Source organism: Salarias fasciatus, chromosome 11 (genome assembly GCF_902148845.1).
Source record: "Salarias fasciatus chromosome 11, fSalaFa1.1, whole genome shotgun sequence".
Classification (NCBI taxonomy): domain Eukaryota; kingdom Metazoa; phylum Chordata; class Actinopteri; order Blenniiformes; family Blenniidae; genus Salarias; species Salarias fasciatus.
This window is the reverse complement of record NC_043755.1, coordinates 1,921,268-1,935,266: the sequence shown is the minus strand read 5'-3', so window position 1 is coordinate 1,935,266 and position 13,999 is coordinate 1,921,268. Positions and strand designations below refer to the sequence as shown.

The following is a 13,999-nucleotide window of genomic DNA, read 5'->3' as shown; positions in this document are numbered from 1 at the left end:
CCCAACATCTGTCTTCCTTTATACTTCTTTGTTACATAGAAATGATCTCATAAAATCATCATGTTACTAAATAAAACAGTACATTGTCTTACATTCAATAGCACACGGCTGTACTTGCGCTTGAGAGAATCTCTTTTTTTGCTTTCAGTTACTTCACATCATCAGTTTTTCTTTCAAGTAAAAGCTGACTTTCTAAAGTCTGCACTGAAACAAAGAGGTTTCTTGTTTTGTTTTCATAGTATGAAAACAGCTGCTGCTCTCTGACAGTGGAGGGTTGGGATCAGAGATATTGGTCTTAATGAGGAGTTCACTGTATGCTGCACGCTCGTGCATCCTGCATCAGCTACCTCCCCGGCCGCCCCTCCTCCTCTGCTCAGCCATCAGTCAGTGCAACACAAGCCTCTGTTCATGCAATTAGCCGGGCAGACAGGCTGGAAGTGGCTGCATTTTGCCGCCCTAATTGCCTTTTGCAGGGAAGCATCCAGGACCCTTCAGTTCGGCATGACTTCCTGGCACATTAACGAGTAACAATGATGTGTGGACATGTGACGATAAACAGACGCAACATGACGAATTTACACAGCGCGCAAACACTCGTGAACTGGGCCACTTTAGCTTCAATAATCTACCGAACACGTTTTAGAAAACAGCACAGACATTATCAACGCTTTAGGAAAGACTGTCAGTGATAAAGTTTGCTTGTTCTTTCAGCGATGTGATTATTCGTCCATTAAAATCCCTCCCTTCTGTTTCCAATAATGAGCCAAACATAAACAAATAATGAGGGTCTGTGAGGAGTGTGTTACATCCTGTCACCTGACTCGGAGCATCACGCTCGCAGGCATGACGACAAGAAAAGAATAGGAAAATTCCCTAGAAGGGAAGGCAGCACTGATTCGCTTCCTGGTTTTTGAGGGAAAAAACAGAGGTTGTTCTATCTTTATCAACACATGACGCGCTCTGTGTACTTCCAGCTTCATCACAGTCATGAACGCACGCTGCTTTTGTCCCAGTAACGCAGGATGAACGCCCGTCTATAATTAAAAGAACGTCTCAGTGTATCACTTGCGGGTCAAACAGCAAACAAACCTTTCTTCACAATGAATTATTGATCAAGCCTCAGCTGCGCTGGGCTGCTGCTCCGTGTGCGCTGGGCTTTGTGGTTACCAGTGTCCCCATTAAAATAAAAAAAAACCCAACAGCAATCAGTCCTCTGGAGTGAAGGACTTTAATGAGACGGAGCTCCAGGCCACACGATTTCCACTCTGGCCTGGAGGTCACCTCCGCTCACAGTTACTGAAGGTGAACGCTGTGGGCAGGAGCGTGAGCAGGACTTATCAGGCCGCCGCATGGAGCCGTGTCCCGCCACGAACTCCTCTGGGCTGCAGAAGCATTCCTCAGGATGGAGGCCACCGGTCTGCGTGTGACTGCAGCCGGACCGGCACGCACGGTATGGAGCACTTGAGGAGACCTGGAAGTCTTCAGTCCTGACAGGGTGCAGGATTGTCCTAATTCGTCTCGTGCAACAGTGTGGTTTATCCAGAATGAGGAGACGAAGCAGAGAACCGAATCAAAAGAGCTCTTATTAAACTAGATTATCCACAGTATAACAAAAGGCAAACTTACTGCAACCAGACACTATATTAAGACCACCTATTATTGTTTGTGGGCCATTGTTGTGCTGCCCCACAGCCCTGACCTGTCAAAACATGGATTCCAGCAGACCACCAAAGCGTTGACCCCCCATGACCGCGTCAGCCAATAGCTGCGTTTCCATTAACTGCTTTTCCTTCCTTCAGTCGCTTTTAATAGATCCTGACAGCTGTCATTTGGGAAAACCCAACAAGAGCTTTTGGAAATGCTCTCCTCCATTCTGAATCCCTCCCAACAATCCCTCCCCATATAATCCATCCCAAATATCCTGAACCAGGGTTTGAATCCCTCCCCACAATCTGGTTGTCTCTTCTGTCTTTCTCTCTGCTTCTGTCCTCGAACTCTAACCAGAAAAACAGAAAGTCTCCACCTCTGAGCCTTGTTCTGCAGGTTTATTACTGTTAAAAGGGAGTTTTTCTTATGTTTGCTCATGTGGAATTTTCAGGTTTGTTTGTAGTTTGTTAAACTTGCAGCTGTTTCCCGCTTCTACTCAACCTTTAAATCAAGGGATGAATCAAGCCCACAAAAGTGCACTGATAAAGACACGATCAGTCTCATGCTCATATTGTTATGGTTCATGTCGCACGTGGCGTGAGAACATGTCTCAAACGCAGCCTGTCTCAATCCTCTCAATGACTGAAAATGGTGGAATAAAAGAACAGGCTATGCAGTCAGTCTATCATAAATAACCTTTCAACTATCAACCAATCTCCTCTTCAGATTAAAGAGATTGTATAACATTCATGATCTCCCTGCATCCGGATATCTCACACACTTCTGCAGACATGCAGCCTTCTGTATATTAAGCACGCCTGTTTTCCACCAGCTGGGGTTTAACTGATTTCTGAGCTCTCTGATGTCTCGGCTTAGACATTTCTGTAAGTCACATGTACCGCTGTATGTGCTCTGTGAAATCGCTGGATTGTTTTAAAACCATTCTAAATGGTGAAACACTGCCGCATAATCTCACATAATATGTCTGGATCTGGTCATTATCACTGGGATTATGAGCGATGTATACATGTGACCCCCTTTTTGAAACTCCACACAACATGAGAAACCAGGCACGAGTCAGTAAGGCACAGCTGAATCACGTGGCGTTAAAATTCGATGGCATGCAGGTTGGTGGTGACGTTGAGCAGGTGACAGATCGTTACTGAATACTGACACAGATAAGCAGACGGAGCCTGGCGATGGAGGAAAGGTCAGCAGTTTGACGTACAGGGAATCCGCCCTGAAACGCCACAATGTCTTGGCATGGTGGTCTACCGACTTGCGTCAACTCTTCCTACAATTGTTTGACTGTTCAGATTACAGCTGGCAGGAAGGGGAAGGGAGAAGCTGAGCCCACCCCGAGGTGAGCCAATCAGGGGGCTGCGATGCAGCTAGATGGTAGGTGATGTCACTTTTTTTTTTTATTATGATTTTTGAGGGCATGCTGAAGGGAAAGTACAGTATTGCTTTTTTAGTTTAATGGTTGCAGATGCTGGTGGCACCAAAACAACCGAAAGAAGCTGCCATATTGAAAATCTGTCACTGAATACTACAAATGTGTTACTTTTTGTAATGATGCACATAGAAAATGTAGACTAACATTAAATATATATTCAGTATAATAATTGTTACAACCTCAATGTTTTTTTCTCTGCTCTCTTCTTTTATGGTGCTTTGCAGAAGTTAAGACTACTTTGCAGGGCTGGAGGTAATGCATTACAAATAACACTATGCTTCACAACTTACAAAATCCCAAATCGTGGCTAAGTACTCCCATTTCAATTTTATTTAAATTCAAATCCAGTTCTGTAGCCTTTTTGCATCATTTGTATCACGTTTGTCTGAGAAATGCGCTCTGGGAGTCAGCATATTTTTTAAAGTAAAATAAAATGAATGCAATTTTGATAATGGTTATACAGTGGTTAAAAAGTACTATCAGTAGCTTTCGAGAAGATTGATTTGAACTCCAATTGAGTACACATTCTCAGTAGTCCTCATTTTGGTTGTTTGTCACATTTAATTGGAACAGTTTTTTCTTCTGTCTGCAGAGAAGATAAACAAGGTCACTGCTCTTTTGAGATAGCAGTTTGAGGACCTCAATAAAAACAGGCTACAAATTAACATCACTTTGATTAATGGAGCACTGCAGGGAGTGCACACAATGATGCTGTGGCACAATAGTTTAACAACAAAAGCCACACTGCCTACCTGAATATCTAAGAGGAATGCATGCTAATTAAGTCAGGGTTCATAATTAAATTAATCAGGCTATCTGATTCGCACCTTGCTAATATTTTCACTTTGTGAGTGCTCAGTGAGATGTGGAAGAGAATGTGGCATTTCACACTTGGGCTGCATCACTACAACAATACACCTGAACGCTTCACAGTAAAAAAAAAAAAAAACAGTCAGGATCTGAAGTCATCGGTCATCATTGTGTTTCTCACCCCACTTGTCTTCTCTGGGCTCTTGCTGTGGTTCTGCAGGAAGCGGCAGCCATCCTTGGCCAGTCTCTGGACCATCTCCAGCCTGGACAGGTCCTCCTTGTCATGCAGGATGCCCTTGCTCCCCGGCTGCAGCGCAGGAGGCACAGTGAACATGTACCTGAGGCCGCAGTCCCACGACATCGCCAGCCGACTGACTACTGGCCTCAAAACAAAAACTCAAAACGTCAGCTCACAAAAATCTGAAAGCAAATGAGAGCTGGTCAAAAATAAATGTGGGTATAATGTATATTTGGATGTAAAGGTCCTGTGTTTTCTGTCTCTCTTAACTAAATTCCAGTGTCTGCTCTGCAGCAAACAGAATAATCTTCCTCAGCTGGACTTCAGGTATCTCTGTGGTTCTGGCTCCAGCTGGAAAAGAATGATGGAGTCCGGCTCTCTCTGTCCTTCATGTACCTTATACCACAGCGGAGGGGGGAGTGAGTTGGGAACACGGTGGGTTCAGGAAACATCTGGCGAGCCAGACAGCCCCAGAGAGGAAGTTTCGAAATCTCCCGAAAGCGGGAGAGAGTCAGGACTGGGCAGGGAACTTCACACTAGAAGGTCAAACGCTTACAAGGGTGGAGATACGTGCAGGTTCACAGCGGGAAACAATACTTCACTATTGCGTCTTCAGTCTGAAAGGACCAGTACACTACATGAATACTGCATAAAAACAAAAAACCTGATGAAGTCCCAGAAGCTGTGAAACCACTTGTAAGCATAGCCTATTTGTCAGGAAGAAGGAGAATAAGAACTAACAGCAGGCTTATTTTGGAATAATTGGTAGTGAAGAAATTAGAATAACTTAGTAGTTTCACAAGTGTTTAGTATATTTTTAGTGTGAAGAAGCTTCTGAAATCAGACGATGCTCTAGAGATTTTGCAAAGACATGTCTTTGCAAAAATAATTCATATTTTTTGGAGTAAACAGTTCTTAAAAATGAACTTCCCTATCATTTTGTTCTAGTTGATAAAATATAATATTAGTCCCCAGTAAATTTAATTAGTAGAATATTAAATGGAGTAGCTGCTGATTTAAGCAGCAGAGCTCAAGCCATCTATTCTTTATGACTGTAAGCTGCAGTGAAGCCTTTAAAGCACCCTGCGGAGTAAACCAGCTCCGCTGACGCTGTGAAGGAATATTGAACGGAGCTCATCAGTTGCCCGGAGAACTTCGGGAAAGACCAGTGTGATCCTACATGTATTGATCACGATAAAAACAAGGACATTAATTCCTCATATGAGCTTATATGAGCACGTCATCCACGGGTTCCCTTGCTGTCAGCACTGTCATGCTTCACTGGCTTCTTGCAAAGCCACTGAATGGTGCTGCACCTCCGAACTGCTGATGGGGCAAACTGCAGAATGAGAAACGGTTCCCATCATCTCTAGGTGCTGTTTCTCTTTCATATGGCATTAAATCCCGCTATTTTCTTTTTTTTCTTTGGTGAAGCTGATTAGGAAAATCGCTTACACACTGGACTTAGAATATGCTGGACTAAGCATCCTTATTAAACTATCCGATTGGTTTTCCAAGGCATTTCAAAAGTGAAATAAGAGCAACTTAAATTAACACCTCATTTATCTTAACCAACCCAAACCATAGCAGTTCACTATTCTTTAAACTGTATTTTTAGATAGATTTTTCACACTGGGGAGTAAAATTCACCCTCTCCTTAGTGAGACAAAGCCAGGAGGACAGACCGAGCTTTAATGTGCCACTGACCCAGTTTCTCAAGTAAGCGAATTACAAAGTGAGAACGCCTAAAGCCAGACTTGTTAGCGAGCTTCCTCTAATACTTTACCCAGGGATGCCATGACAACCACTGGGAGGTTCACTGCTTCTGTAGACCTGCAGCACAGCTAAAGAGTCACAAAAATGATGAAACTCTGTTGAGTTTTTTACAAAATCCCCCCTTCTTCCAAAACAGTATACCCACTCAAGCAAGCTGCTTGGGATGTTCGGCATTATATCATAGAAACGACAGGACTACCACAGAGTGAGACGGACTGAACTGTATTTATCGTAACTGCATGGAGGACAGATGGGAACATGTCTCTGAGGCTGATTTGGAAGAGGCCACAGAGAATTGAACCTCAAAGAGTGATGATGTGCAGCACTACAAGAAAAACACTGCTGCTTGATGCTATTTCAACTGGTCTGAGAATTTCTTCATCATCTGGAAGGAAAACATTTCCTCACCTTAACAATTTAAGTATTTGATCCTGTTTTTTATGCTGTGAACATAAAAATAAAGGTACACTAAACACTGAGCCCATATGAATTTCAGGTAGTACTCCCTCCCCTCCTACTCATTTTCTTGGTTCATTTTCCTCTCTTCTGTGTTGGTTTTCCCTGTCTGAATGGGTGTGCGTGTTTCACATACCTGAGGCTGAAGTTTAGTGGTAAATCTTTATGTTTATTCCATCAAGCTTACACACCGATTTAACCAGTTCACGGTAGTGAAGCACTAAAGCTGCTCTCATTTAATAATAGGTGAAGGCAAGATACTCTCTGGACGGGCTGGCAAACAATTTTAAACACTCACATTCATGTGAATTGGCCATTGAGGGTAAAACTGGTAAGCTGGACTTCATGGAGAAAAGCCATCTGTCACAGAATGGTTCCAATCAAGATTTATCTTACTTACTGTGACAGGCTCTGGACTATAAAAACTTGAAAGTTGATCCCCACCTAAAAACTCAAAGACTGCCTTAAAAACAATAAATCTTTGTTGTAGAAATTAGTAAAGGGATATCTGATGAGCATTTGTATATTAGTGTTTTTCATAAAATGAAACAGAGCAGTTTTATCAAAATAAAGAGTTCTTTTTATTGCTAAAGTGAACTACTAGTACTACTACTACTACTACTACTACTACTACTACTACTATTATTATTATTATATTTGAATTCAGTATAAGTCCTTCTGAAAAGATGTTAAAATAATCTTTCAAGTATTTCCTGTTATTTTTCTGTTATTCACTCATCATCTTGCCTTGACAAATTAAGTATTTTGAAATAAGAAATAAATAAATAAAAGTCATACAGCCACATATGTCCCCCATGTGTCTACCTGTATTTTAGTTCTCTAGAATCATTGGCGCTAAATTTTTATTTATTTATTTATTTATTTATTTATTTATTTATTTATTTATTAATTCACTATTTTTCATACATGCAGCTGTTAGTGTTTAGGTACTGAACTGTCTTTAGTTACAGTGAAAATGCTGGTGTTGCTGTCTCTCCCTCATTTCTGATAAATTCAATTGAGAAGATAACTGGATTTTAATGTAACACATTCTCCTTCTCACCAATCTATTGGTGTTAGTGACATTAAGGTTCATGTTGTAAACGCAAAATTTCTGCTTCTTCGTTTGTAAAATTGATGGTTTACTTGAAAGGAAAAAAGGAAGAGTGGAGTCCTCCGTTGCGTTTAGTTACATTTATACTTTACGCCACAAGGTGTCGCTGTTGTATAATGTTCTATGATGAAGTAAACATGCAGAAGAAGTGTGTTCAAAGATGGCGGCCACATGTTACGACGCTACTGTTTTGGAGTGTTGCACTGCTGAAGAGTGAAGTAAAATGCTGTTTTATGTCTCGCTGCCATCCTCATTCTACCACCTACATATCATTTTGGCGACGAGTGAACCTGCTGCAGTTTTTTTTCTTCAGTTTAGCCTGAAGCTCGGAAGAGAGCTACTTAGCTTCACTGCCTTGGAATGACGAACCAGCAACTTTTTTCCACACTACCAGAAACAGGTGATGCTTTCAGTGATGCTGTGGCTGCTTTGGAAAAACACTGTAAGTCCATACTGGATGTTGTTTAGAAGAGACACACATTTAGAAAACGAGCATAAATGCCTCATGAAGCAATTACTCAGTATGTTGCTGCATTATGAGACCTTGCTTTAAAATGTGGATTTGAAGATAAAACTGAAGAAATGTTAAGTTAATTGCTAAATTGAACACCTGATCAATCCTAACGTCAGAGAAAGGATTAAGGCCCGACTGATTCATCGGCTGGCCGATATTATTGGCCGACATGAGCCTTTTCAAAATATTCATCATCGGCCGGGTTTTTGCCGATAGAACGCCGATATGCTTTTAAAGCAGAACTATGCAACTTTTTTACCTCAATAAATGTGTTTCAGAATACCTGTGGAGGTAAACAAAGACTTGTCACGGTGATTCGCCTGTCCCTTCACTCTCCCCGGGGTCTGTGTCCTGAAAACAGCGCTTGCAATTTCAGAGGGGCGGACTAACTACGGCTATTTTCACATATATTTGGATCGAGCCAAAGGCAGCCGCACCAGTAAAAAAGATACAATTTTTTAATTTTCAACTAATACGGTCCCTTTTCACATATGCTTTTCATGACCATGCAGAGCAGCCGCTCTAAACAAGGGAAGTGTGGGGTATCCATGACAACCAGGCGGAAGTTGATGTAAAACCAAAACAGCAGCCTTGCTCAGGGCTCACGCATTTCGGTCTTTTGTCACGCACTCACGCCACACATATTTTTCACTGGAAAAAAAAATACCGGTAAATTAGTCTGTGCGCCGCTGCTATGGAACCGCAAAGAATCAAACAAGTGTGCAAGCCTGTTACGTACCTGTCAATCAAAAAAGGAAAGGGCTAAAATCGGGCAACAATCAGTGGAAAAAAAAAGTATTGTTATCACGCCAGTCTGCCATAGAGTGAGCGGCAGACACTTTCTTCTTTCTGCCATTATGACATGTGATCATTTTTCCCGGGACTGAGCTGATTACGGGTGCCTGTGTAGTTCAAAAAGGCACAGTGTCGAGACTTTGGGTCGAGCTAAAGCCGGTGTGCTTTCACACATCTGCCGCGCCGCATCCCAGGTCGACCCAAGCCGCTCCGAGACCACCCCTTTCAGCCGCTCCCGGAGCGGGCGAGTTAGAGCGACAACTAGAGCGAGTGGCGCTTTCACACCAACCCAGCCGCGCCGTGCTCGGTCCAGAAACTGTTAGATCGAGCTAAAGTGGGTAGGTGTGAAAACACCCTACATCTCGTGAGAACAAACCTGCTTTACGGCACTCATACGGGATTACAAGTATAAAAGCTGTTGGAGTGCGATATCTGTCATTGTGTTGCAATAGACGATTTTTGCATGATGTGTTGATTGGTTCTAATTTCCGTTTGGTAACTGAAAAATAAAGAGGAGTGGCACCTCCTCTAGTAGAAGTGAGCGCGAGTGAGTTCGCTGCACTGAGCTGAAAGCAGCATCGTCTCCGAGTGTGTTTGTTTTCCAATAAGTTTGAGTGTGCAAGGCAGGCATGTCTATGACAGAGGGAGCAACCGGAGGAAGTTCCCGGGCAGCGCGAGGAACTGCCGCTGCAGAAGATTTAACAAAAGCGCGTAAAACAAACATAGCGTTAGCAACGCCACCCTTAGGTGCTCATGGATGGCAGAACCAAAAAGACAGAAAAAAAAACTTTATCTAACAAGCGAAAAAAAGGAAACGGGAGTGGGACGCTCTCTGCACGCGGGGGTGGAGGGGGGGGGGGGGGTGATGCGGAGGGCGTTTACGACAGTGAGCTTTCACAGGAGACCAGTAGGGGGAGCGCTAAAGCAAATCTTGCTTCTCCTTTAATTTCTCATAAAACAGTAAATGGTGTATGAAGTGTCGGGAGTCATGCAGAATAATGTCCTTGCACAGTTTGTCCACCAGAGGGGGCTCTGACACCTTTCATATCCTTAGTCCTACTGCTGTTCTCTCAGCAGTAGGAGTAAGCTAAGTTACAATCAGGAAACATTGCAAACAGTACTTTTGTCTTACCTAGCGGTCGTGCATGTTTATTGTTGATGCCCCGTTTTCCCAGTGAACGACGAACGTGAGTACCATTTACGCAGCAGTGTGCGTGTTCCCTGTCAGCTGTGATCTGTGCGCTTTTCCGTGTGGTGCCGTGTCATGCTGTGCCGTGCCAGCCTTCCACATTTGGGAGGATGATGTTGGTTCATTCCTGCCGCTAAGGACCAAAACAGAAGTTATTTTATTCATTAAATAATTTGTAAATTAATTGGTTGATATATCGGATATCGGATTTTTTTCTGCCAAATATCGGAATCAGCATCGGCCTCTAAAAAGCCATATCGGTCGGGCCCTAGAAAGGATGTTTTTCGAGGAAGATCTCACGCGAGAAAAAACGATTTCAGTTGCGATTCTAGTGGATTCTGCTGTTCATCCAGTTAAAGCAATGTCTTCAAATGGCAACATACCAGTTCCTAATAAAGGTAAAGCTTCCACATGTGACAGTTCTCTACTTAGAACACCCTACCGTTGCTCCAAAGACACTCCTGTGTAAAATGTTGATCCAAGCATCTGCATCATGTGCTGTTGAACAAGAGTGACTTGTAGACTCAGGGTCTGCTGTGTCTATTTTACCAGAGAGCATCTGACATGCCACTGATTCAGCCTACACGTCAGCTGGTGACAGAGTTCTTGGACTTGGCTGTCTACAAGTTCTAGTAAGTCAAGGAACTACATCTGCCACATCTACATTCTGTTTTGTGGAAAAAGGCACTCCTCTCATAGGAAGAGATCTCATGGCTGCTTTTAGGCATCAGCATTAAAGGAAATACTGTTCTTCCTCCACCTGTTGAGCTGCTTGCTCCTGTGTTGAGCTTCTGTGCTTCACCTGTCCCAATACAGACTCCTCCTATGCTTGCTTCCAGCACAGCAACTCCTGATATTGGCTGTGCACTAAACTTTGTACTTAAGGTGAAAACCAACCCAACTGTGTAACCAGTACACCAAAAACTCAGACGCTTGCCTTTTGCTGTACGGGCTTCTGTCTCAGCTGAAGTGGATCGCTTACTGAAAGCATTTAGCTGTAAGGTCTCTGTTTTCTTCATGAAGAGGCAGTTGGTGGGACACATCAGCAAGATCAATCATAAAGAACAGATTTGCTCCGGTAGCACCCCCCTTCCCGCGCTAGTGATGGTCTTTCTTCTGGCCACTCTGCCTTTCAGAAAATGATGGCCAAAATTCTCAAAGATCTTCCAGTTGTCTGAGTTATTTGAATTATTTGAATGATCTCACTGTCTATGGTACAGAGGAACATGACCAGAGACTCAGCCCATTCCTGCTGAAACTGAAAGAGGCAGGACTAGTGCTCAGTGACAACAAATGCCACTTCAGAAAGCCTTCCCTACGGTTGGTCACATCATAGCTGCAGATGGAATCCTTCCTGACCAAGACGTGGATGCTGTTCTGAGAGCTCCATCCCCCTCAGATGCAGTCACCCTCAGATCCTTTCTGGGCCTTGTGTCTTGGTACTCAAAACTTTTTTTCCCAACTTTGCAACTGTTGTATGTGTGCTAATGAAAAGAACACATTTACATGGACTCCTGCAGCACAAGCAAGTTTTGCAGAAGTCAAGCAATGTCTTATTGATAGCCCAGCACTTGCACTTTTTTCCGTCTCTTCACTCTGAAATTTCCACAGATGCAAGTGACTATGGGTCTGGAGCTTATTTTGCATACAACCTGATGGAGCAGAGAAACCAGTTGTGGTTGCCTCCCGCACTCTAACAGAAGCAGGAAGAAAATACAGTCAAACAAGAAGCATTAACTTGTGTGTGGGCTACAGAAAAATGGAGAACATACTCTGTCACGCCTGCCATTGTCTGTAAACTCTGACTTGTCTCAGGATGCTGAACCTGAGTTGGTGGCACAGATAGCTACCACAGTGAGCGCCCTCCCAGTAACCGACTTTGACGATGCCTGCTTATCCTGCCCTGAGCTTTGTGCCCTGCGCTCACAAATAACAAATAGCTGGCCTTCTTCAATAAAACCAGAAAGTGACATGCTAACTCCATACTACAAGATATGAGACTCACTTTCAGTCAAGAATAACAGCTACATCCTCAGAGGTACACGGCTAATTGCACCAATCTCACTAAGATAATACACTGATAGCACATGACAGTCATCAAGGAACTGTTCGTGCCAAAACCGGACCATGGAAGAAACTGGGTCTTGATTTTGTGGGACCCTTTGACTCAGCTGCTCCTGCCTGCAGGTTTGCAATGACATTGCCGGACTATTATTCCAAGTGGCCCAAACTTGCTTTTTCACATATTGCTACCACTGTGATGTTATTCACCACTGTCTTCCGTCCTCATGGTAATTCAGAAACCATCATCAGAGATAATGGTCCACAATTCACATCTGCAGCTTTTGCCACATTTCTTAATGCTAGAGGTGTTTTGCATACCACAATATCAGTCCTACTATCCTGCTGCTATTGGAGATATTCCATTGTTCACTCCAGAGCTGCATTCGGTCTGCAATTCAACAATCAGAATCATCATCATGCAACAACTTCTACCTCCCCAGTCCCCATATGAACTGCCATTTTGCCGGAAGATGCGGACTAAGCTGGACATTCTTCCCTCGCAACCCGCCACATCTTCAGTGGATGCCTCCGCAGAAGCAAAACGTGGCGTACCAAATGCTAAATTTCTGCTACTTCATTGTTTGTAAAATTGATGGTTTTACTTGAAGGGAAAAAAGAGCTGAGTACTGTTGTGTTTAGTTACATTTATACGTTAAGGTGTCACTGTTGTATGATGTTGACTATGATGCTGTAAAAATGCAGAAGTGTGTTTAAAGATGGCGAATACCTGTTACGAAGATACTGACTTGGAGTTTTACACTGCTGAAGAGTGAAGTAAAATGCTGTTCTGTATCTTGCTGCCATCTTAATTCTACAACCTACATAACAGACTCATCCTTGTGGTTTGCGCTCAGTGCTGGAGATAACATCCCCGCCTAACCTTCCATGTTCTGTTGGTCAGAGAGCTCACAGATTACCCAGACATTTTACAAAGGTCCAAGTTTGTGACAGATGTGTGGAGAGCGCTGAACGTGACAGTGGCTATGATTGAATTTGTTGAAATTTCTGAGAGAAAACAACCTTTGAGGAAAATGTAACATGGGATAAAATGACATCCAATGAAAAACTAAGCTTCTGTCAGTATCTTATTGATTTGTGCAAACCAGCTTTAACTTTGCTGGGATCAAAGATTTGTGGCATTTTTGGATTAAACCATTATCAGTAATATGAAGGGGACTGTGGATCTTATGGTGTATATGAGTGTGTTTTTATTAATTTAGTATTTAAAATGATCTTGTGGGTCACTGCTTCGCTTTGTTTCTCAGGAAGTGGATTTATCTCCATTAATCTCTCCTCCCGCAGGTATGATGGGGTGTTGATGCACTGGGATTGTTACTAGTTTGAAATCTCCCATTACCGAGTTCAATGTGTTTGTATGACAGATTAAAAAAAAAAGCTGCATGGTTTACCTCCTTTAGAGTCCAAGAAAAAACATAAATAAGCCTCCCTCACATGCACCAATGGATTCAGTGAACCTCAGAAGCTACAATGTATATTTTTTTATTATATAGCATTCATGCATTTTGATATGTTGTCATTCCTAACTTTTCTGCTAAAACGGCTGCAATGGTAAATAGCCTCCGTTTAATTTATGTACTGGAAAATGTTTTTCCTTCTCTTTCCCAGTAACTCTTGAGTGCAGCTGTTAAAGCAAGTGTGCACAGATTGCAGCACTACTCTGTGAATTACTCTTCAAATCAGGCTCAAACATTTGTTGAGGATCTCCTCATAGCAAGATTCATGCATGGGTGTTGCAAACAACGGTAGGTCTGATGAGATTCACTTTGACTTCATTTAATTGCATTTAAGCACATTAAGCATCGGCATTAAAGGCAGGGGCACCGCTCTGTTTTATTTCCTATAGATTTATTGGTGTTCTTGAAGGAGGCACAGCAGAAGGATGAGTTTCCTGCTAAGACATGCAGAGTACCAAAATGAAG

At 42.8% G+C, this 13,999-nt stretch overlaps 1 protein-coding gene across 2 annotated transcripts in view; it reads right to left on the bottom strand.

Annotated features, from left to right (window-relative positions):
- Positions 1 to 4,505, bottom strand: part of rapgef5b (Rap guanine nucleotide exchange factor (GEF) 5b) — a 31,403-nt gene extending 26,898 nt beyond the window's left edge. For both annotated transcript variants that reach the window (XR_003932374.1, XM_030102183.1), the window contains exon 1: positions 4,095 to 4,505. Coding sequence is in view for 1 of the 2 variants with exons in the window: in XM_030102183.1 (XP_029958043.1) it covers positions 4,095 to 4,274 (180 nt within the window). In the remaining variant the exon portion in view is untranslated. The remainder of the gene's footprint in view (positions 1 to 4,094) is intronic.
- Positions 4,506 to 13,999: the final 9,494 nt, after the last annotated feature.